We start from the raw sequence: 21,826 nt of genomic DNA, 5'->3' as shown, positions 1-21,826 counted from the left end.
TGAGGAACAGAGTCAGGTCAGCTGGCCCAGGTGACACAGGGAGTAAGCCACAGATGCTGGCATTTAAAGATACTATAACTAATCTCTCTGCCCATGTCTGGGTTCCAGGCTCCCATTACCACCCTCTGCACAGGACAGACTCAGGGGACCTCAGCCTGAGTCCCAGCTTAAAAGGGCAGGTCAGTGTGAACCCTGGCACCTTACCTTCCTTACTGGCAAAATTGCAGTGAGCCCTAAATGTGAGGAGGTTCACACAGGTGCATGGCCTCCACAATGGGGTTCTGGAAAGGAGACCACTTTGCCACTGCCATTGTTGCCAAGGCTGCAGTGGCCAGGGTTGGCTTTGGTCCTGTTGTAGGTAGGCAGTCTCTGGTTACTGATCCATGTTGTGCCCCCACCCAGGTGGCCCCAACCACACAAACCTGTCTCTGGGGCCTACTGTGACCTCTCCTTGTCAGAGCTGTGAACTCCCTCAAATCTGGGAGCAGAGTTCTCAAGGTGTGTTCCTGGGACCAGAAGCAGCAGCAGCTCCTGGAAATGTGTTGGGAAAATAGATACTCTTGCTCCACTGCAGACCTGCTTTGGAAATGCTGGGGTTTGTGGCTCAAGGGTCTGTGTTTTAACAAACCATGAGGTTATTGCAATGCCCAGGAAAATGAGAACCACTGCCCTGCAGAAAAAATGACCAGCACCTTAAAACCACCCACACTGACATCCATGGTCTTAAAATATTACTCTGGTATAGTGTTGAGGTTCAGAACCACTGCTCTAGATGGTGGTAACACTCAAAGAGTCATTCTTAGACCAGCAGCAGCAATAGAACCTGGGGCTTATGAAAGACAGTGTCTGGCAACATTTGATAAGTCAAAAGGCTTAGCTCATCCAGTTCAATAATCCTGAATCAACATGTATCCATATCATGAAACTCAGCCTGTCTGGGGCCCAGAAGCTGCCAAGGAGATGCTAATGTGAGAAGGGCTGCAAACCATGAACCTCATCTGACCTGCCATCATGGCAGAGCCACTTAGGATCAAATGTGTGTGGGCCAGTCATCCATCCCAGAAATGCCAAGTGTCTGTGATGCTCCAAGCTAGGGCTGAGGCCTGTGGGTGAGTCAGGCTGGGGACCTGCTCCCAGGGGACTTCCAGCCTGCAAGGAGCTGAGACAAGGATGCTGATGCCTGTTCTGCAGAGATATGTGCCAAGAGCTGCACAGCCCCTGCAGAGGGCTTGTGGAGGGCTTCCAGAAGGAGGTGATGGGAGAGCTGGCAGGAGCCCTCCCCACTTTCGGGCAGGGGGGACCAGGAGGACATTCCAGGCAGAGAGCAGCCATAGGCCTTGTGCTGTTTGCAGAGATTGGAGAAGGAGACTTCAGATTGTGTGTCTGGTTAGAACTGCCTGTGGCAGATGCTCGTATTGCAGGATCCCCCTGGGCAGCTGTTCCTGTGTTCTCACATCACAGGTTTTACAGCCTCCTCTCCATGTTGTCACTTCCCTGTGTTTGGGCCCCTGTCCTCCATCAGACCAGGACCTGAGCTCCTCACTGAGGGGTGGGTCACTTGTCCAATCAGAGGCCCAGTAGGGGCATGGTCACTGTGCCCCCCCCCACCAGAGGCAGGAATGTCCTGAATGGGTCCCTAGGATCCAGGCTTCAGAAACTCCCCTGGCCACAGTTGTGGCCAGTCCTGTTTGTTCCAGGAGGGTCCTCCAAGGCTGGGCATAAACTCTGTGGCTTTTTGTGGGAGCCTGACAGTGCCAGCTCCATCTTGCAAGGTGCTGAGCTCCTGGGTGCCTCCTGCCTCCATTGATCACTCCCTGCTCTGCCACTCTCCCCCTCCTGGCCCAGCCAGTACAGGGATCTGTCCGACCCCAACCCTGCTGGTGGCATGATGCCTCCATGAGGGTGGTGCAGTAAGGAGTGTTAGGAAGAATAATGATTGGAGTTCCTGTCATGGTGCAGCAGAAGCAAATCTGACTAGGAACCATGAGGTTGGAGTTTCGATCCCTGGCCTCACTCAGTGGATTATGTATTGGCCACATTGCTGTGAGCTGTGGTGTAGGTCAAAGATGTGGCTCTTATCTGGTGTGGCTGTGGCTGTGGCAGGCAGGTGTAGCTCCAATTCATCCCCTAGCCTGGGAACCTCCATATGCCACAGGTGTGGCCCTAAAAAGCAAAAAAAAAAAGAAGAAGAATGATTAATGTGCACTGAGTTCACCAGCTCAGATACCTAGCTGAGTGTTATTTACCTGTGCTCTAATCCTCTTAATGCCTCTCTCAAGTAGGGAGTGTTATTACCCCCCCATTTCACAGATGAGCACACTGAGGATTGCAGAGCTTTAGTAACATCTAAGTCCTATATTAAGTGACAGAGATTGGATTTGAACCCATGTGTCAGAATCAAGGCCCATGTGCTTACATACAGGCTAAAAGTGCCTATCTGGGGCAAAGCAGAAAGTCTGGTCTGGGGAGACCTTCAGGGGCTGAGCCCACAGGCAGGGTGTGGAGCTGGTGCTGGGACCTTCGGCCACAGGCTAGGAAGGACTGAGTTTTCTGTTCTCAGGGTGAAGGGTTGCTCTCTGGTTAGTTTGATGTGGCTGTGGCATAGGCTGGTGACTACGGTTTGATCTAGGTCTGAGAGTGAAGGCTAAAGCCCTGGAGAAATTCAGCATCCATGACCCCACAAAGTAGGGGTCCTGGACTCTGGGACCCTGAAAGCTGTTCCATATGAAACCTACATGCTCAGATGACTCTCAGTCATGGGCATGTTTTCCGTCCCCACATTCAGTGCAAGGCCTTCTCAGGGGCTCAGCTCAGGCTATACCATACCTGTAACCCCAGGTGTTGGTGGGGGTGGTTACCACACCTGCAACCTTAGCAGGAGGGAGGAGGCCAGGAGCCCAGGAATTGGATGGTGAGTCTGTGGCGATGACCTTATTTAAGGGAAATCTTTTGAGAAAGTTTCTCCCTCTAAAAAGAAAAAAAGAGAGAGGTGCAAAGCTAGGACCTGCCCCTGCCCATGAGGTTGGGACACACTGTCAGACTCCTCTCAGACTGGTAAAGAACTACAAGGTCCCACAGGCCACCAGACAAGTCTTCAGATTCACCAAAGCAAAAGGAGAAAGGACAGGTTCAAATATTTAGCAAATGCCCTCTTCAGCCTCCCTGCCGCTGCATCCAGTTTCCAACCCCTGGATCATGTGTGCTACCTTTAAGTGCTTCCTGTAATTGTTGTAGACAACAGCCAGAAAGACGGACATGAAGATGTAGGTGTTGATGATGATGTAGGTTATGAAGAAGAGCGAATACCAGCAACAGAACTCATAGGCAGGCATCCTAGAAGGAGATAATCACTGTTCATGGGACTGAGCTCTGGGGACATCCCACAGGGACCAGCCATGTGCACAGGCCCAGGAGAACCTTCCCTAACTCCCAAACAGCATGGTTGGGCCTTGAAGCCCAACCATCCTTAATGCTAGACAGCTCACTTCCAACCTGCCTTCTAATATTCTTAGTGCCTCAGAGAGGTCCCAACCATCAAAGCAAGCAGGACCTTGGAGCTCGGCCCAATTCAACGCCCTCCCTTCAATATGAGAAAATGGATCCCTGAAAAGAGAGAAAAGTGCCCAGAACTGTAGAGGGAATCCTAACTGCAGCCTGGGTTTACTCTCAGGGCTCGTCGGGGACACAGACTCCCTTGCTGCAGAGCAGATAATTTTCTATCCCCACTGAGACTTTAAGAATGAGAGGAGTGCCATTAATAATGGTGCTGGGACATAAGGCATAACCTGGGAGGCATGCGCATACTGCTTTTAATGGAAACTGGGTTTTGTACAGAAGGGGATGTTGGGGGTGGCAGCTGAGGGTCTGAGGTCAAGACCCAAGAAGAGACAAGGAGGGCCAGGAACCTCACCTTGCTTCCTTTTGGCCCATGTGTGAGCCACCAACCCAGAACAAATTGACATGATGGTCCCACACAGAGTTGGGTGATAGAAAATCCACCCCTTCCCCCTAAGTGCAAGTGTGGGAAGAGATGCGACTGATGTTTGCAGCTTGAACACAACCCCCAATGGTGAACCACCAGAGCTCTCTGCTAGGTGTTGCACTATCAAATCAGCTTACCTCCATGCGTGAGGCAAATCCCTAACACAAAGGACATTAGAAAAAACCCATGATGTTTTTCTCAATAATGTCCAGATGTGTGGAGAATTACCCTTGGGAGGTGGGGGGAGGTGACAACTACTAATCTTAACCTTTTTTTCCTGTTTTATTTTATCAGAAAGCCACATCACTGCTTAGAACAAGCCATGATTCCTTTACAAAAAATGACTTGGGTGTCTGAACTCAACACTCAAAATCCCAGAATAGAAAGTGGGCTTAAATATTTGAGCTGTATCTCCAGAGATGTCTCCTGTTGCTTTCCGGGTTTTTGTTTGTTTCTTTCTTTCTTTCTTTTGAGGGCCTCACCTGTGGCACACGGAGGTTCCCATGCCAGGAGTCAAAGCTACAGCCGCCAGCCTACACCACAGCCAGAGCCACACCAGATCCGAGACCACAGCTCACAGCAACGCCAGATCCTCAATCCACTGAGTGAGGTCAGGGATAGAACCCACGTCCCAGTGGATGCTAGTCAGATTTGTTCCCACTGAGCCACAATGGGAACTCCAGGCTTTTTGTTTTTAATTCATCTAAATTTGGGTCTAAGCACAGAGGAGAGTATGCTATCATTCATGTTGACATTTTGCACTCCTCAAAAATTTGAGTATGAATAAATCATTGAAATATGAAAATCACTATTTTTTTCTCTTACAGCTGTTTTTAACAAAGTGAATTGGGTTAAGGTAAAAGATGTTGGAGGAACCTGAGCTGGGGACTCACATACATGATGTCAGGGCTGTTCGCTGTGGTGACCAGCACGTAGAACTCAAACGTGATGTCCAGGATTTTGGTGAAGTAGGGTGACCCTTCCACTGTTTTAAGACCCCTCAGAGAAACCAACAATACAGAGTGAAAAAACCCACATCATAAAGCCATAAATGAAGCTGTGGCTTCCAACCTATTCTCTCCCTCCCCGCCCCACTTTCAAGAACACTCCTGGAGTGTCTGAATGAGGAAGACAGCATCTAGTGACAAATTCCACTGCCCACATGCCAAACCCAAAGGTGGAAGAATTCTCAGGCAGAAACATCCAGAGTGGGGCACTCACCTATCCCCAAAAAGCTTCAAGGCCATGAGGGAAAATATCAGCACACTGAAGATGAACAAGAGGAAGATGTAGAGGATATCGGGAAGGGTGTTCCGGATGCTTCGGAAAGCCCTTCGGATCTGTGACAGCAAGATTCCATTTCATTTATGGGAAATCAGCTAATTCCCTGCAAATGTAAAAACCACACCCTGGTGTGTCCTATAGTCATCCTTACCTGACGACTTTCGGGGAAGTTAATGAGGAAGACTGGCCTTAAGGCCCTTGACCATCGAACAGCATGGATGTTAACAGCTTCCAGGGACCCATAGATAATCAGATCAATCAAAGTCAGCTGTGAGAGACACAAGACAGAGGTGTCAGTACTGTTAGGGGTCAGGGGAAGTGACCATGTGAATGTATGATCACCGACCCAGAAGGAGGGTCACAATCCGTCATGGAAAAAAGCAATTTTATAAACTGAGGGTGCTGCATGCTGTGGCATGGGTTGCAGATGCAGTGCTGATCTGGGGTTGCCGTGATTGTGGCGCAGGCCTGTAGCCGCCTAGCCCAAGAACTTCCATATGCAGCAGGTGCAGCCTTAAAAAGAAAGAAAAAAGACCAGATCAGTACTCTGTGTCCTCTGAGTGTTCAGCAGACATGCGAAGGAAACTCAAAGCAAATATTCAGACAAAGATTAAGAAAAGACAGCACATGTTCTAGGTCAAAGAGACACTGAGTGTGGAGTAGCAGGCAGCTCAGGTGGCTGGAGTGGAGAGGACGCCGATGATGCATGTCTGCAGGATGGGTGGCACCAGAGGGATCCACAGTCTGCAGGGCTCACAGACATTGTTCTGAGTGAGGGTGTGTCGGGATCTGAAGTAAGCTTCTGAGAATTCATCCAGCAGTGACATCTCAAACACACAGATTAAGGGATCTGAGCTTGAGGTGACCATGGCAGTTCCTGAAAGGGGTGACAGGGACCTGGGCCATATTATATCATGGGAACAGAATGGCGTGTAGCAGAGAGATAACAGGTGGCCACATCAGACACAACAGCGCCCCCAGTGGGGAGAAGGGGAAGGGGGCATGGCGAGGATGGGGGAGAGAGGGAACCTTCAACAGGAGGACTTGGAGTGAGTGATGGGAGAGAAAGCACCGCAGACCAAGGAGGAATAGCTACACGAGTCGTGGGAAGGAGAGGGTGGGTTTGGCCCCATCCACATAGAGTGTGAGCTGCAGCACTGATGGGGAAACAACAAGCAAGCAGCTGGCTATGGAGTAAAGAAATTCAGAGAAGAAACCAGTATTGGCTCCAGCCTGGGGACTCCACCACCACCAACTGTTCACTGAAGCTCTGAGATTAGATGGCCTGATGGGGAAAGAAGAGCGAGTAGAAAGGGCAAAGGCGAGGTCTTGGTTAACGGGGAAGAACAGGCAGGCTGGCTGCTGGGCCAAGACACTAATTATGATGCCCTCTCAGCTAATCACTGCCCTGGCCCATCTGCTCCTCACAGCAGCATCTAACACATTACCCTACCCCACTTGGCATGATTACTTAGCATATATCCTTCCAGTTTTTTCTATGGCTCTCTCATGCTCTTTCTTCTTTTCTTTTAACAAAGATGTGTTCCAACTGTATTGTAACCTGTTCTTTTGACTTAATAGACAATGAGCATCTCTCCTTGATAACAGACACATTCATGCCTTTAAGGCCATTTTAAAGAGCTGTGTGGATGTGCCATATTTCCTTCTGTCAGGAAACCCAGTTGTTTCCAATTGGGTCTTTGTTTTGTTTTTGCTTTTTAGGGCCACACCCTCGTCAGATGGAAGTTCCCAGGCTAGGGATCAAAGCCACAGCCACAACCATGTGGGATCCAAGCCGAATCTTCGACCTATACCACAGCTCAGGGCAACGCAGGATCCTTAACCCACTGAGCGAGGCCAAAGATCGAACCCACATCCTCATGGATACTAATCAGGTTCATAACCTGCTGAGGCCATGATGGGAACTCCCTCTAATTTTTCAATGTTATGAACAGCTCAGCCATGACCAAGCTTGTGACTAAATCTTTGAACACATCCTTCTTTCCTAAAGATCACGTCCCAGGAATGGAAATCCAGGTGCAAACATATGCATACCTAAGGCTTTTGAAAGGAACTGCCAACTTCCAGAAAGACAGACAGCATACCCCCTCCAGTAGACTCTGATGTGTTCTTATTTTCAATCTTGCTAACATTGTTTCATAGGCACATACTTGGTATTTTATTGCAGCTTTAAAACATGTCTTAATTAGTCAAGTTAAACATTTTCCCCTATTTGCTATTCTTTTTTCTAAACATTTTAAAATTATTTATTTATTTATTTTTATTAAAGTAGAGTTGATTTACAATATTGTGCCAATTTCTGCTGTAGATATTTATTTCTTCTTTTAGGAGATGCCTTCACCTATTTTTTTATTTGCTTTTTAAAAAAATAGAGTATAGGTGACTTACAATGTTGTGACAATTTCTGCTGTTCAGCACAGTGACCCAATTTATATATATATATATATGTGTGTACATTCCATGCCTATTTTTCTTCTGCAGTTTATGTCTCTCTTTGATTTGGAAGTGCTATTGATATTTTAGACTCTTCACACTTTCACATTCTGTCCAATTGGTGATTCAGTTATGGTTTGCCAGCAGTAGCACTGACTGGTATTTGCTAAGGTGAGCCAAAGCACACCTCTTCAGTGTTTGCTCTTCCTGGTTTTCCTGCCTCTGACCACAAACTCTCAAAGGCACTGTCACGAGCACTCACCATGATGGTTACCATGAGGCAGATGTTTTTTGTATCCTTCCAGAAAACCATCTGAGGAGTGACTTTCGCAAAGTGTACGAGTCTCCCAAAGAACACAGTCAGGCAGAGCACTTCAGCAATTGAGGTAGCCTGTGGAAGAAGACAGAGAGGGAGCCAGCACCCTGCTGCTCAGAGTCTGGGTCTTGGTTCACTCATACTCCCCCACCACCCTGATATAATTAGCCATGTCCCTTCATTTTACTCACAGCTGCAGCAAAATTCTTTGCTGGTTAGAATGGATTTTTTCCTCTTAAAATGAAACCTGCTCTGGAACCACAAATCCCATGACTCAACTGGCAGGGCTTCATGGGGAGGGGGGAGGGGGGCTGCATCAGCAGGTAGAGGACCCCCCCCCCCCAGAAGCCATTTACCCAGAAAAGGGGAAGGCAGGCCCGGCAGAAGCAGGCATCTCCTATAGTCTCCAATTACCCACTCAGAATGGACATCTAGATGTTCGGTTTCTCTAGGAACAACTCTCCAAAGATGTGTTTTGACAAGCTGGGTCATTCCTTAAGTATCATGGCCCTGCAGTCTTTCTGCCTGTATTTAGCTGGATAGAGGAGAGAACAGAGGCCACTGGCCCCCTGCAAAGTCCTGGCAATCTCCTCTGTGGGATACAGGGCACTGGACAGTGTGGCTCAGGACAGGGAGATGCAAAGGTCTGGAGGTCTGGAGGACTGGAGGGAACAAACTTCCTAAGGGTCAGGGACAGGAGGTAGGTGCTGGCTCTGGGCCCTGAAAACAGCAGGTGACACAATTTTTCCACCCCTCACCCTAGTGCTCATGTGTCCTGGGCCTGGCTATGAGCTGCAAACATCCTAGCTTTCAGCCTGTTCACACTTGAGGGGCTACAGAGACTCACTGTCAAGGCCGGGTTGGCCAAAGGGTCTAGGGCAATGCCAGGATGCCCTTGCACAAAATAAGGTTGTCTTGGTAAATGCTGGATCTGGACCAAAGCCCTCCCTAATGCATGTATTTTTGAAGTACAAATGCTAGCCGAAGGCATACTCTGGAACTCAGGCAGCCAAGCCCAAGCTCTATGTGACCAATAACAAACAGAAGAGTGAGGCCTGGGAAGAGAGGCCAGGGGCCGAGAAGAGGCCACATGGAAGTCTCACCTCAGCCAGCATGGGCCAGGGCTGGGGTGGAACCCACTCTGTCCAGGTCTGTGAATGCCCAGCCCTGCCGCTTCAGACTTTGTTCGACAGTCACCGGGCCAAAAGCTTTCCACCCAGAGACTTCATTAATCATGGCTGCCCCATCATTTGGAGGCATGGAAGACCATCAACTTGGACGGCCCCAAGTGAACCATGCTTCCAGTTTTCACCCTCTTGTGCAGGGTCCTCCCCTGTTGCCTCAGGGCTCCAGCATATGAAGGGCTTTGGCCAGCAGGACATCAGCAGGTTGCTGCAAGGTGGATGGGGCTTGCACACTAGGATGCTCCTTTCTGGAACCCCACCCCTGGCAATTGGGAGAAGCCTAAGCTACAGGGAGTGGCTGTGTGGCCCACAGCTCCAGCCAGCAGGGTTCCCAGCTGCCAGCCAGCAGCAGCTGCCAGCCTCCAGAGATCTACTACCCCAGCCAACGTGAAAATCTGCCCAGCTGAGCCCAGTCACCCACAGAATCATGGGAGATCACAAAAGCCCATTCTTTACGTCAAGGGGTCAGTGAACTTTATCTGTCAAAGGACCATAAAGTAAATATCTTAGGCTTTGCAAGTCATAGTCTCTGTCATAACAACTCTGAGAGGTGAGAGCAGTGTCAAGTCAGGAGTCAATGTGGGCAGTCATCAACTGATTACTCAGGCCCCTCTGGAGTATCGGAGTGATTTGATGTATTGCTGAAAAGCACCTACAAATAATGACTTATGACAATGAAAAAAAGCTGGGAATGTGGCAAGTCACATGTTCCCCTATATTTTGATATCATCTACTTGGCATTAAAGAAATATGATTTTTAAAACATCATCTGCCAACCCAATTTATCCTTGCAGGCACCAAAGACTAAAAATTGCCACTTATGATGAAAGCACCAGCTCAGAATTCCTCCACCCACTTCTCCCAGCAAGAAAAATAAAACCAAATTCATATCTATCAAAATCTGAGGTAAAAAGAAGGAAGAGGCTTGGAGTCCAACTCATGTATGACAAGGTCTGATTAGCCATTTTGTGTTGGAGGCTTACCAAGAAAGGGAGTGGGAGCCATGCCAGTTCCTCAAAGAGGGTGAAAGCCAGGTCCACACAAATGAGGAAGTAGGTGGCTGTCTGCATTGTCCAGTGGTTATAGAAATAGTAAAGCCTAGAGCAGAGGAGAATAAAGACGGTTACAAACAAGGAGCAGGAGGAGGTCCCGGTATGGCTCGGCACTAAAGAAACTGACTAGTATCCATGAGGACATAGGTTTGATCATGGCCTCACTCAGTGGGTTAAGGATCCAGCATTGCCTCAAGCTGTGGTGTGGGTCACAGATGAGGCTTGGATCCCATGTTGCTGTGACTGTAGTGTAGGCCAGCAGCTGCAGCTCTAATTCAATCCCTAGCCTGGGAACTTCCATATGCCACAGGTGAAGCCCTAAAAAAAAAACCCCAAGGATCAGGAGTTAAACAGCATCAACATCCCATTAGAAGAAGACTAATGAGGGCATTCACTGGTGCTCTAGTGGTTAGGATACTGCATGTCTTGCCACAGCTAAAAAAAAATAAAGAGAAGTAATGGGAGGTCAAATATAAAGTCTAGTCTCTTTCCTTTCAATTCTAGAGATGGAGGAGCAGCATTTAATTGAGCATATACTCTGAAATGATATTGGGGGAAAAATCAAGGATATTATCATATCTCAAAGCACATTTCTTACCAGTCTCAAGCTAGGATTAGGACCCTCCTCATTGGGTGGTTGTGGCCAGAAAAGTTACCTTTACAGGACCGAGCAAAGCTTCAGCTGGAGTTATGGGTTATTGAGTGGCTGAGGAGCCTAGCTGACTTGTAATGCACAGAAGCCCATCTCTGGGCATGGTAGGCACTCAGAAGGCCTTGCAGTCACATGGGTCTCTTTCTGATGGAGGGACAGTTCCCCCAACTTCCTCTATAGCATCCAAGGGTGAGGCATTCACTTTTGGGAGGCGCTGACACTGAGCCCTGATGATAAGAATTTTTTTTTTTCTTATCCTGAGCCAAATCTTTGGGGATGAGGGAGAAAAAAACCTGAATTCTCATGCAAAGAACAAATGTCTGAATTGCATCAAAAGCCCACAGAAGAAAAGCACAAGTCTTCTTTTCACTGAAGTGGCTACAACCATGTCTAGGAGGAAATGACAATGATATGTTTTTAACTTGGATCCTTGTCTCCTGTCCTGGGTGTTATTCATTTACATATTTATCTGTCCTTAGTACATCTGAATGCTTCCCAACCTATGAGGCACAATGCTCTTACAACTTAAAAAAAAAAGCATTGGATTTTCTTCAATTCTATGTGCTAAACCCTATACACTTCTCAAAATATTTGTGGAAACAACATCTTCAGTTTAGGTTCAACTTCAAGAATATGAAGTACTGACTGTGGTCTATGGAATGACTGGCCAATGAGGACCTGCTGTATAGCACAGGGAACCCTACCCAATATTCTGATCATCTATATGGGAAAAGAATCTGAAAAAGAAAAAAAAATGCAATAAAGGCAAAACTCTAACAAAAGAAAGCAGACAGTGGTTGCCAGCGTATCTGGGAAAGGATATTGCTACACAGGGAAATTTTAGGGTAGATGGTAACATTATACATTATGCTTGTGATGGTGGTTAAGTGACTATAGGTTTATTGACACCCATCGTACTGTAAAATGAGTGAATTTTTAATGCAAATTCTAGCTTACTATACCTGATTTTAGAGTGAAAAGGAACAAACAAAAAATGAACAGGAAGTGCTAAAGGACAAGAGATTCCAGGTGACAGTTTAACACCTTAATTACCTGATGGCCTGAGGGGATGTTTCAAATGGAACATTTCTGTTGTACTGGGCATCAGAAACGTAAGCAGCTGCCAGGAGAAGGTCCTGGTCCAGACTGGGAGAAAGTAAGGGGAGAACAACAGTCAGGGTCTGTTTTTGGTTGTCAAGTACAAAAGTAAACTCCTCTTCATGTCTCCCTCAGCCCCGAATCTCACCAGGGGGACCCAACATTAAAAGGACCATATGTTCACCTCCAGATGTTTTCTGGGCAATGAGAATCCTGCAGTGGGGCTGAGACACAGGCATGCTTAACTTTCTCGAATTCAAATGTAGGCTCTCAGAGGAGGAAACGAAAACAAAAAAGCACTGAATAGTACACACAGATGTACTTAGATGGTATATTCATACAGGCTTATATACGTATATATTTGTATAAACAAAATCACATTTAGTCTACTTGATGGTGGTTAGAGGGATTTTCAAGTGTACTTTTGACAAGTAAATTTTTCCCTTTTTTGATGACTGTTTCTTTTTTTTTTTTTTTTTTTTTTTTTTTTTTTTTTTTTTTTTTTTTTTTATGGTCACATCCGAGGCTGAGGCAAGTACCCAGGCCAGGGACTGAACCTGCACCTCCTCAGCAACCCAAGCCGCTGCAGTCAGATTCTTAACCCACTGAGCCACAGCAGGAACTCCCTCTTGATGACTTTTGTACTTAACTCCTTCTAAAGGTATGACCCCACTCTATACATAAACATTATTTTAAAATAATAAAATTGTTTTCAAATGATACAAAGCTTATTTCTTCTTCATTCAATATATTCTGGATCTTTTTTTCATGGCAATATATATATATATATAATAGTATACATAGATCTAACCTATTCTTTTTTAGAAATACCTCTTAAAGTAGTTTCCTCTTTAAATATATTTTCAACACAATTACATTAACTATTTTAATATATATATATATATATTACACATACACATACCTTTGTACAATATGAGTACTTTTGTGCTATGGAGTATAACTTGTGGGTGGAATGTATATCATTTCCTATTTTGATAGGTACAACCAAATTGTCTTCCCCAAAGCTATACATTTTATATGCCTCAAAATAGTAAGGAACACATATGTTCTCCTGCTTCTCACCAATATTAATATGATTGTAAGTGGTTGATAATATCCAGTCAACTAAGTTAGTTTAACTTGCCTGTGACCTGTACCGCTGAGCCTCATTGGTAATGACTCCCACTTCTGATTCTGTGTAACTTAAAAGAACACATATAAGCAGATTAGCTATTTACACCTTCCTATATACTTCAGAACAGAACACAACTTGATTATCTAAATGATTAACAGAGCTACCTCCTCAAAATAGAAGATCTCTTCCTGCCTGGATTGCAATGGTATGAATTGAAATCTCTTACTGTCAAGCTAGTCATTTTCTTTTCTTTTAGAGCTGCACCGGCACCATATGGAAGTTCCTGGGCTAGGGGTTGAACTGGAGCTGCAGATGTCAGCCTACGCCATTGCCACAGCAATACCAGATCCAAGCTGCATCTGGAATCTATGCTGTAGCTTGCAGCACTGTCAGATCCTGACTCCACTGAGTGAGGCCAGGGATCAAACCCCTATCCTCATGGATGCTAGTCAGGTTCATAACCCACAGAGCCACAACAGGAACTCCCAAGCTAGTGAATTTTGAAAATGCATGAAATACTCAGAGAGTTCAAAAAATCCCAAACTTTATATTTAATTTTCAAATCAAATATCCATAGATTATATCTGTAGACATAGTAGAACTATATTTCCTAAAATTTATTTCATATTGCAACACTTTAAAAAATTACATTCTGGATTTCCCATTGTAGCACAGCAGAAACAAATCCAACTAGTAACAATGAGGTTGTGGGTTCAATCCCTGGCCTTGTTGCTGTGGCTGTGGTGTAGGCCAGCACCTAGAGCTCAAATTCAACCCCTAGCCTGGGAACCTCCACAGGTGCAGCCCTAAAAAGAAAAAAAGAAATATTAAGTCTTTAACAGACATTGTACCAAAGAAGACATAAGGATAGCAAATAAACACATGAAAAGATGTTCAACGTTATTAGTCACTAGGGAAATACACATTTAAACCACAGTGAAACACCACTGCATTTCCACTAGACTGGCTACAACTAAAGACTGACCACACTGAGCTGCTGACAAGGATGTGGACTGACTGGAATTCTTGTTGATAGGAATGGAAAATAGTGCATTTACTTTGGAAAACCAGTGGTTTCTTGCCCATTCCACTCCTAAGTATTGACCAAAGAGAAAGAAAGCACACGTCCATGCAAAGACTTGTACATCCAACCCAAGAATGTGGCTTATGTCAGACATGCCATCCCAAAGTTGCTCTAGTAAACACATGTTTACAGCAGCTCCAAGGCCAAAAACTAGGAACAACCATAATGTTCCACAAACAGGTGAATGGATAAACATAATCTGATCTATCTAAACCAGGAAATACTACTCAACAATAAGAAGGAAAGAATTATTGATAAACATAACAAAGTGTAGATGAATCTCAAAATAATTGTGCTGAGTGAACAAAACCAACCCCTCCCCCTCAAAAAGAGTACCTCCTATATAAGTCTATCTATACAAAACTCTAGAAAATCCAAATTAATCTATAGTGCCAGAAACCAGATCATGAGGAGATGGAGAAAGGGATGGATGCAAAAATGCACGAGGAAACTTTTGGGGTGATGGATATGTTTATCACCTTGACTGTGGTATTAACATCACAAGTGTATTCATGTAACAAAACTCATCAAACTATAGACCTTAAAGAAGTATGGTCTGGGGAGTTCCCATCATTGCTCAGCAGTAATGAACCAGACTAGGATCCATGAGGATGCAGGTTCAATTCCTGGCCTTGCTCAGTGGGTTAAGGATCTGTAGTTGTGGTGAGCTGTGGTGTAGGTCACAGATGCAGCTTGGATCCCTTGTTGCTGTGGCTATAGCATAGGCCAGTGGCTATAGCTCCTTATGACCCCTGGCCTAGGAACTTCCATATGCCATGGGTGTGGCCCTGAAAAGACAAAATAAAATAAAATATAAAATAAAATAAAACAACTATGATTTGGTGCATATCAATTATAACTCAATAAAGCTGCTAAAAATTGCCCTCCAAAAACATAAATGTTTGGACTAAAAATTAATATGGACCAGTCATCCCTGAGATGAATTAACTGCTGTAAGACTCCATCACCTATTGATTCATGTGCATTCTCATGCCTGGTATGGCAATTCTGAAGGGCAGGTTATTGAAAATCTAAGAAGCATCATATCAATGTGTTAAATACCTATCACACATTTTCTTTTACATATTTAAAAAATGTCTTAGTAGAAAATCTAACATCAATTATTTTTCCATTGAACATGTTAAAGACTGAGGAACACTAGACTTCCCCACGATATACTTAGAAATCTATTTTAGATATAAAATGCCAAACATCAAAAAGAATTGTATTTTTTTTTGGCAACACCCACTGCATGTGTAAGTTTCCAGGTCAGGGATTAAACTTGTGCCACAGCAGCAACCCAAGCCACTGCTGTGACAACACTGGATCCTTAACCTGAAGTGCTACAAAATAACTCCAAGGGTTGCTTTTATTTTTTTTTAATGGACACACATTAATTTTAAGAAAGTTCCATTAAGCCTCCAAAAATCATACTGGGACAACAAGGAATCCTGATATCAAGGTTTTCAAAAAAATATTTAAAGCAGGAGTTCTCACTGTGGAACTATTGGTGGCATCTCTGAAGCATAGGTTTGATTCCTGACCCAGCACAGTGGGTTAAGGATTCAGCATTGCCACAGCTGTGGCATGGGTCAAAATTGCAGCTCAAAGCTGATCCCTGGCCTGGAAATTCCAAATGCCACGGGGCAGCCAAAAAAGAACAAAACAAAACAAATATTTAAAGCAAAATCTCTTAAAGGCACCACTGTTCTCAATTCTAAAAAAATGACGGTGATAACATCTTTCCAGTTCCAGAGAAAAGGTCTGTCCATGAGCACGAGCAGTTTGATGATTGTGAATTGGAGGTTTACTGTCCACATACCCTCTAGGTGGAATATAGGGGAAAAAATTCTCCTCAGCAATTCTTCAGCCAGCCAGGCTCTGGAGGTTCCCTCCAAATGACCTCACTCAGACTCCCAGGCTTTGAAGGATATAAGCACCATGGCACCGCTTGGCTCCTCAGCCATTTGCCCCCTTGCCAGCTGATCTCAGGCCTGTCCCATTTAAATATGTTAACACTTCCATAATACCTCCATTACCTTTACACTAACATTTCAAAGCTTTCCCATTCTTAACAACTAGTATGTTTCTGACCTCTGTCTCCTTTCAAAAATCTCATCTTGAAATCTCATCTGCTCTGTCTTCTGATTCTACTTATCTTCCTTCCCTCCATCCCATTTGTGTACAAGTTCTAAGAGTTCTGCTCATTTTTTCTTGGGAAGAAGTACTCTCACCAGGCAGAATTATGGCAATGAGCATCCTCACTGGTATTAAGGCCATTGTACATTCCTATAAAACAAATAGTTTTCATCAAACCCAAGGATTATGGCCCACATTAGACATGTCCCTCCAGAACTGCACATACTTTTCAAGGTAACATGGGAACTGTGGCCCATATCTACCATGAAAATGATGATGACTGAATAGCAAACATTCCCCCAGATGCAGCTGAGAGGTGGCTTCAAACCTCAAAACAGCAGCCTCAGCCTAGGAGAGGCACCAGTGAGAAGATGGATAGCAGTTCTCACCTCCCACATACCATACAATCACCTTCAGAGTTTTGCTTGGAAAGATCCCATTGCCCACACCAACTGCATCAGAATCTCTAGAAGGTGGATCCCAGGACTGAATTTTTAAAGCTCCCTAGTGACTTCAACGTGTTGTCAAGAGTGAAAAATCACTGGTCTACATCTGGCCACTTTACCACTGTTTTGTGTAGGTTTTGTATTTTCATGGCATTATGACAATAATTAACTTCTCTTAGTTTTCTTTTTCTCCTTTTCCCCCATATCTGTAGCCCTGCCTTTCAGCTCTCCAAGACTTAAAAACATATTTAAGATTTTTCTGGTTTCTCCTCCCACCCTCCCCACTTGGTAAGCCTTCATTCTGAGGAAGGTGAATAACTTAAATCCCTCAGGGTGAAAGGGAGGGGAGTGTACAGGAAGAAGGGGAGATGGATTCCAGAAGCACTGGTGGAGAGTAGAGAAGTGGAAGAATAAATAACTGTGAGCTCCAGACACCTTTCAGTCAGGAAAGAGGAACATTGACAAAATGAAGTTGGTGACAGAAGTGCCTTGAAAAAAAGCCAATACGCCTTGTTTAGATATAAGAGGATTAGCATAACTTAAGGTAAAGAGAAGTTACCATAAATTTCAAGTAAAATTCTTCCCCATCTCAGTTTTTCCCTGTGGCATCACAAGCCTCATATCTTTTGTCTGTTTCTCTCTGCCTCCATTCTTATGCTATGAGCACTCTGATGTCTAGAATACACTAGAGCATTGCTTTCCCATGCACCCCCATTCAAAAGCTTCAAGGTAGTTCTCTTTGCCTAGAATGCTCGCAGAATCAAAGGTCAAAATTCAGGCTTAGCACTTGGGGGGGGGCACATCATCTCTCCTCTGTGTTTGCTCTTTTGCTTTCCCTGCAGAAACCCTCTTCTCTGGCCCAAACTGGTGGCCTCATTGCCCACTCATTGTCCCACCACCAGCACCACTCCCATGCCCAATCCCTTGCTGGCCGAAAACCAGGAATATCCTTTCCACTTCCCTTCACTGGGATCCCTCTCAAATTTCACTTCTCCATGACAATTCCCGATACCAGCAGCTCCCACTTCCATGTGGGAAGAAGGCCAAGAGAAGCTGGGGTTATGAGGTTTGTGGTGAGTCTTCCAACAAAAAAAAAAAAAAAAAAAAAACAGCTGCTGAGGGTAAGCTGGGCATGGCCAGCAAGGCAGGAAGGTGAGAAAATAGGTGGCAGTTCAGTGTGATTACAAACACCTCTCATCCTCTGAAACAACAACCTGCTGGTCCAGGGCAGCCTGAAGATGTGTTTTCTTTGGCTGGCAGAGGGCTTTCTGGATGCTGGCTAATAACTCAAATATTTTACAAACTGGAGCTGACACAAAAATGTGAACCTCTGGTTCCTCTGCAAAAGATCATAACAACTGGTAATTCTGGGCTGTATTTCAGTAAGCTTTTGCAACCCACCCTGATACTCAGTCACCTGAACAAATGCTTATTATTCTCCCAAATTCTGTGGCTCAGCCAGGCAGTCCTTGTGGTCTGGGCCACATGTGCATCATGCAGCAGGCTGGCCAGGGCTCTCCTCCATGGTCACAGAACCCCCAAGAGCATCAGGGGAGCAAGCACTGATGCGCAAGTAATTTTCCTCCTCCACTGGTGTCACATCTGCCATCACCCCATTGGCCAGAGCAAGTTCCATGATCTGTGGTGTCAAGGGCTGGAGAAACCAAATCCACCTCCTGACATAAGGAGTTGCAAAGGATCATCACAGAGGGGGAAGGTTTCCAGGATGAGAAGAGTTTGTAGCCATGTTTGCAATCCATGACAGCCCATGTGGCACAACCAGCTGGAAGGGGGTGGCTGTGGTCTTCTTCATCCAGAGGACGTACCCTCCAGATCACTGCAAACCCCAGTTCCCTCTGTGACTGAATCATTCCCACCCAGCCCACTGCCTTTACGTTGCTCTCTGGCCTCTGTGGGCATTTCGACTTGTGACAACCTAGCTTGACTAACACTCTCCCAAGCCCTCCTGATCACTGCCACTTCCTCCTGCAAAGAACTTCTCTGAAAATCACTATAAGGGAACACAAAGAGACCAAGAGCCTGGAAACAGAATGATCCAAGAGTTGGGCAAATAGCTTCTAGAATAAGCAGATTATAAAAAAGAGAAGCACAAGCCTTCCTGCTGTGGCTCAGTGGGTTAAGAATCTGACTAGTATCCATAAGGATTCAGGTTTGATTCCTCTCCTTGCTCAGTGGGTTAAGGATCTGGCATTGCCCTGTGTTGCCTTGAGCTGCAGCATAGATTGCAGATGTGGCACTGATCCAGCATTGCTGTGGCTGTGGTGAAGGCTGGCAACTGAAGCTCTGATTCAACCCCTAGCCTGGGAATTCCATATGCCATGGGTAAGGACCTAAAAAAGAAAAAATAAAAAAGCACATAAATAAAGTACCAAGAGGTGACCACATAGAGTCACAAAGAAACAGCACATGACACTGGTTAGCCTTGGCTACATTTTCCATACTTGGTAGCTTTAAAGTTACTGTTGCCCAGGTCATACCAGATCAGTTAAATCTAGGGATCAAGTCTGAACCCAGATACATTTCCAAGAGGTCCACAGGTAATTCTAACCAACAGCAAGTTTGAGAATCTTAGCATTAGATTCTTTCATTTTTCTTTTCTTTTTAAGGCTTCAGCTGTAGCATATGGACATTCCCAGGCTACAGGTAGAATCAGAGCTGCAGCTTTGGGTCTCTGCCACAGCCACAGTGCTGCTGGATCTGAGACACATCTGTGACCTATGCCATAGCTTGCAGCAATGCCAGATCCTTAACCCACTGAGTGAGGCCAGGGATCAAACCCACATCCTCATGGATGTTATGCTGGGTTCTTAACCCACTGATCCACAACAGGAACTGCAGCATTGAATTATTTCTATTTCAAAGCTGAAAGTATTGGTAAAAGCAGCTGAATGAGTTGCCATCTTACTAGCAATGAAAAGAAACTCCAGGCAAAAAAAGGTTTCTAAAAAATTACTTGAAAGGAGAGAATGGAAATGTATTTCAGGTGTAGGAAGTTCTTCGTTTTTTCTTTTTTTTTCTTTGCTTTTTAGGGCCACACCTGAGGCATATGGAGGTTCCCAGGCTAGGAGTTGAATTGAAGCTACAGCTGCCAGCCCACACCACAGCCACAGCAATGCCAGATCCAAGCCTCATGTGCAACCTACACCACAGCTCATGGCCACGCTGGATCCTTAACCCACTGCACAAGTCCAGGGATTGAACCTACAACCTCATAGTTCCAAGCCAGATTTGTTTCTGCTGTACCATTATGGGAACTCTGGAAGTTTTTTATTAAGTAACCCCAAACTAACTTTTAAAATAGGTTAACTGGGTCATAATGGATACCAAGCATCTCAGGTCAGAGTTTCAGCTTAGTGACTCAATCGTTACCTTTATCTTGAAAAACAGGGTTCAGCTGACAACTGCCTGTTGGTACCAGGGTCCTCATTTCTTAGAACTGCTCCCCTGGGAGAGGTCTTTGAAACATACTGAGGCATGGAGTTTCCTTGTGGCATAGCAGGTTAAGGATCTGGCGTTGTCACTGCAGCATCTTGGGGTACTGCTGTCATGAAGGTTTGACCCATAGCCTGGGAACTTCCACATGCCACAGGTGCAGGCAGGAAAGAAAGGAGAGACAGAGAGAGGAAGGGTGAGGGAGGGAAGAAGGGAAGAAGGGAGGGAGGAAGGGAGGGAGGAAGGATGATATAAACAGCTGACCCCTGTGGACATGCATTAAACAATGCCTCACACAGAACTCAGCCAGGACTCTCAGCTGTTTTCAGCCCTCCTCTCACTTCTCAAGGTCTCAAATTATTAATTTTTTATAGTTTTATTTTGACAAAGAAGCATTAAGTACACAGAGGAACAGATGGACAGTCTTAAGCTAACAAGATTTTCTTGCCAGAGAAAACTGGTGGTCACACTTAGCCCCATCACTTTGCAGAATGAGCGGAGCAAGCCTGGGTTGAGTCAGAGCTGGGGACCATGAATCCTTCCTTCTCTTTCTCCTTGCCCTGCTCCTCTTTGCTTGGTCTCTTAAAGGATGGGGGATGCTGCATAATCCACCTGTTGGGAGCCACCAAACCTTGGAAGACCAGCAGGCCAAGAGTGAGCAATGCCCAGGGCAGGGCTTTCAAACCCCCCACACAAGCTTGCCCTGTGGACAGTCTTGAGCAGCCTGCACAGGCCCTCAGAGAAGATGCAGTGACCAAACTAGACAGCAGCCTGGAGCTGAAGGGACCAGCTAAGGAGAGGAAGAGGAGGCTGTTTACCCTTCACCCCCTTCACACTCACACAACCAAATACAATGCAGCACACATAATTGGACCCCCAGAGACCTGAAGGCTGGCTTGTCATTATGTGTGCCAGGCTTGGTGCCCTGGACTTGACTGACACCGTGACTCCTCTGAGGTGGGGGTGATTTCTCATCCCTACCTTACAGAACAGACACCAGAGGCTTCCAACATCTTGTAATTCACCACTAAACTTTCCTGAATCAGAGCCAGGGCTCTTTCCATTGGAGCTCTGTCTCCCTCTCCATTCTCTGAGATCTTGTGCAGTGAAACGAAACAGCCCATGAAGGACTCCTGAAAGCTCCAAGTCTTCCAAAACTCCAAAGTTGGAGCAAAAGCAGCGCTGAGTGACTGTTCAGCCTGTCTGCTGGGCCCGTGGGGATCCGAAGAGCCAGGGCTGCATTAGCACTCCCAGCCCCACATCCTGCAGCCTTCTTCCCTGGAATTTCCCTGCAACAGGACCCTCGCCTGTCTTCCTCCCTCCATGGAGTGGCATGCGGCGGGCATGGGCCACCAGATCCGGGGGCACTTGGAATGGTGCCATGGTGACTGGACCCCTAACAAGGAGCCTGGGCACGATCCCAGCTCTGCCCTCGACTGGGGAAAGAGGCTCTGGGCAGGGGGTGTCGGGATGCAAGCTTGACAGCTCCTATAAGGAACTGAACATGTGGAGCTGCGGCTTGGGGCAGGGTGCCTCTGTGCTCCTAC

At 45.8% G+C, this 21,826-nt stretch overlaps 1 protein-coding gene across 1 annotated transcript; it reads right to left on the bottom strand.

Moving 5' to 3' along the window:
* Positions 1-1,114: 1,114 nt before the first annotated feature.
* On the bottom strand, positions 1,115-16,208 carry LOC146404636 (two pore channel protein 2-like). The gene is made up of 9 exons (XM_085020112.1): positions 16,150-16,208; positions 11,978-12,070; positions 10,204-10,318; positions 7,983-8,111; positions 5,418-5,534; positions 5,204-5,322; positions 4,880-4,981; positions 3,207-3,333; positions 1,115-1,342 (listed from the first exon to the last, which is right to left on the bottom strand). Exons 1-9 carry the CDS (start codon positions 16,206-16,208, stop codon positions 1,115-1,117), a joined length of 1,089 nt encoding a protein of 362 aa, XP_084876238.1.
* Positions 16,209-21,826: the final 5,618 nt, after the last annotated feature.

The sequence above is a fragment of the Sus scrofa genome, chromosome 3 (assembly GCF_054392235.1).
Source record: "Sus scrofa isolate SSC_HxYL_T2T_F1_AM1 chromosome 3, Sscrofa_HxYL_maternal_Yorkshire_Landrace_v2.0, whole genome shotgun sequence".
NCBI lineage: Eukaryota > Metazoa > Chordata > Mammalia > Artiodactyla > Suidae > Sus > Sus scrofa.
The sequence above is the reverse complement of the archived record's forward strand: the minus strand, read 5'-3'. Positions and strand labels throughout refer to the sequence as shown.

Excerpts from the sequence above, each read along its gene's own strand:
- LOC146404636 (XM_085020112.1), bottom strand. The coding sequence starts at position 16,208 with ATGGCTGAGGAGCCAAGCGGTGCCATGGTGCTTATATCCTTCAAAGCC. Across the intron at positions 5,535-7,982 it reads GCCTCATGGTAACCATCATG|CTGACTTTGATTGATCTGAT; the intron begins GTGAGTGCTCGT and ends TGTCTCTCACAG. Across the intron at positions 4,982-5,203 it reads TTGAAGCTTTTTGGGGATAG|GGGTCTTAAAACAGTGGAAG; the intron begins GTGAGTGCCCCA and ends GGTTTCTCTGAG.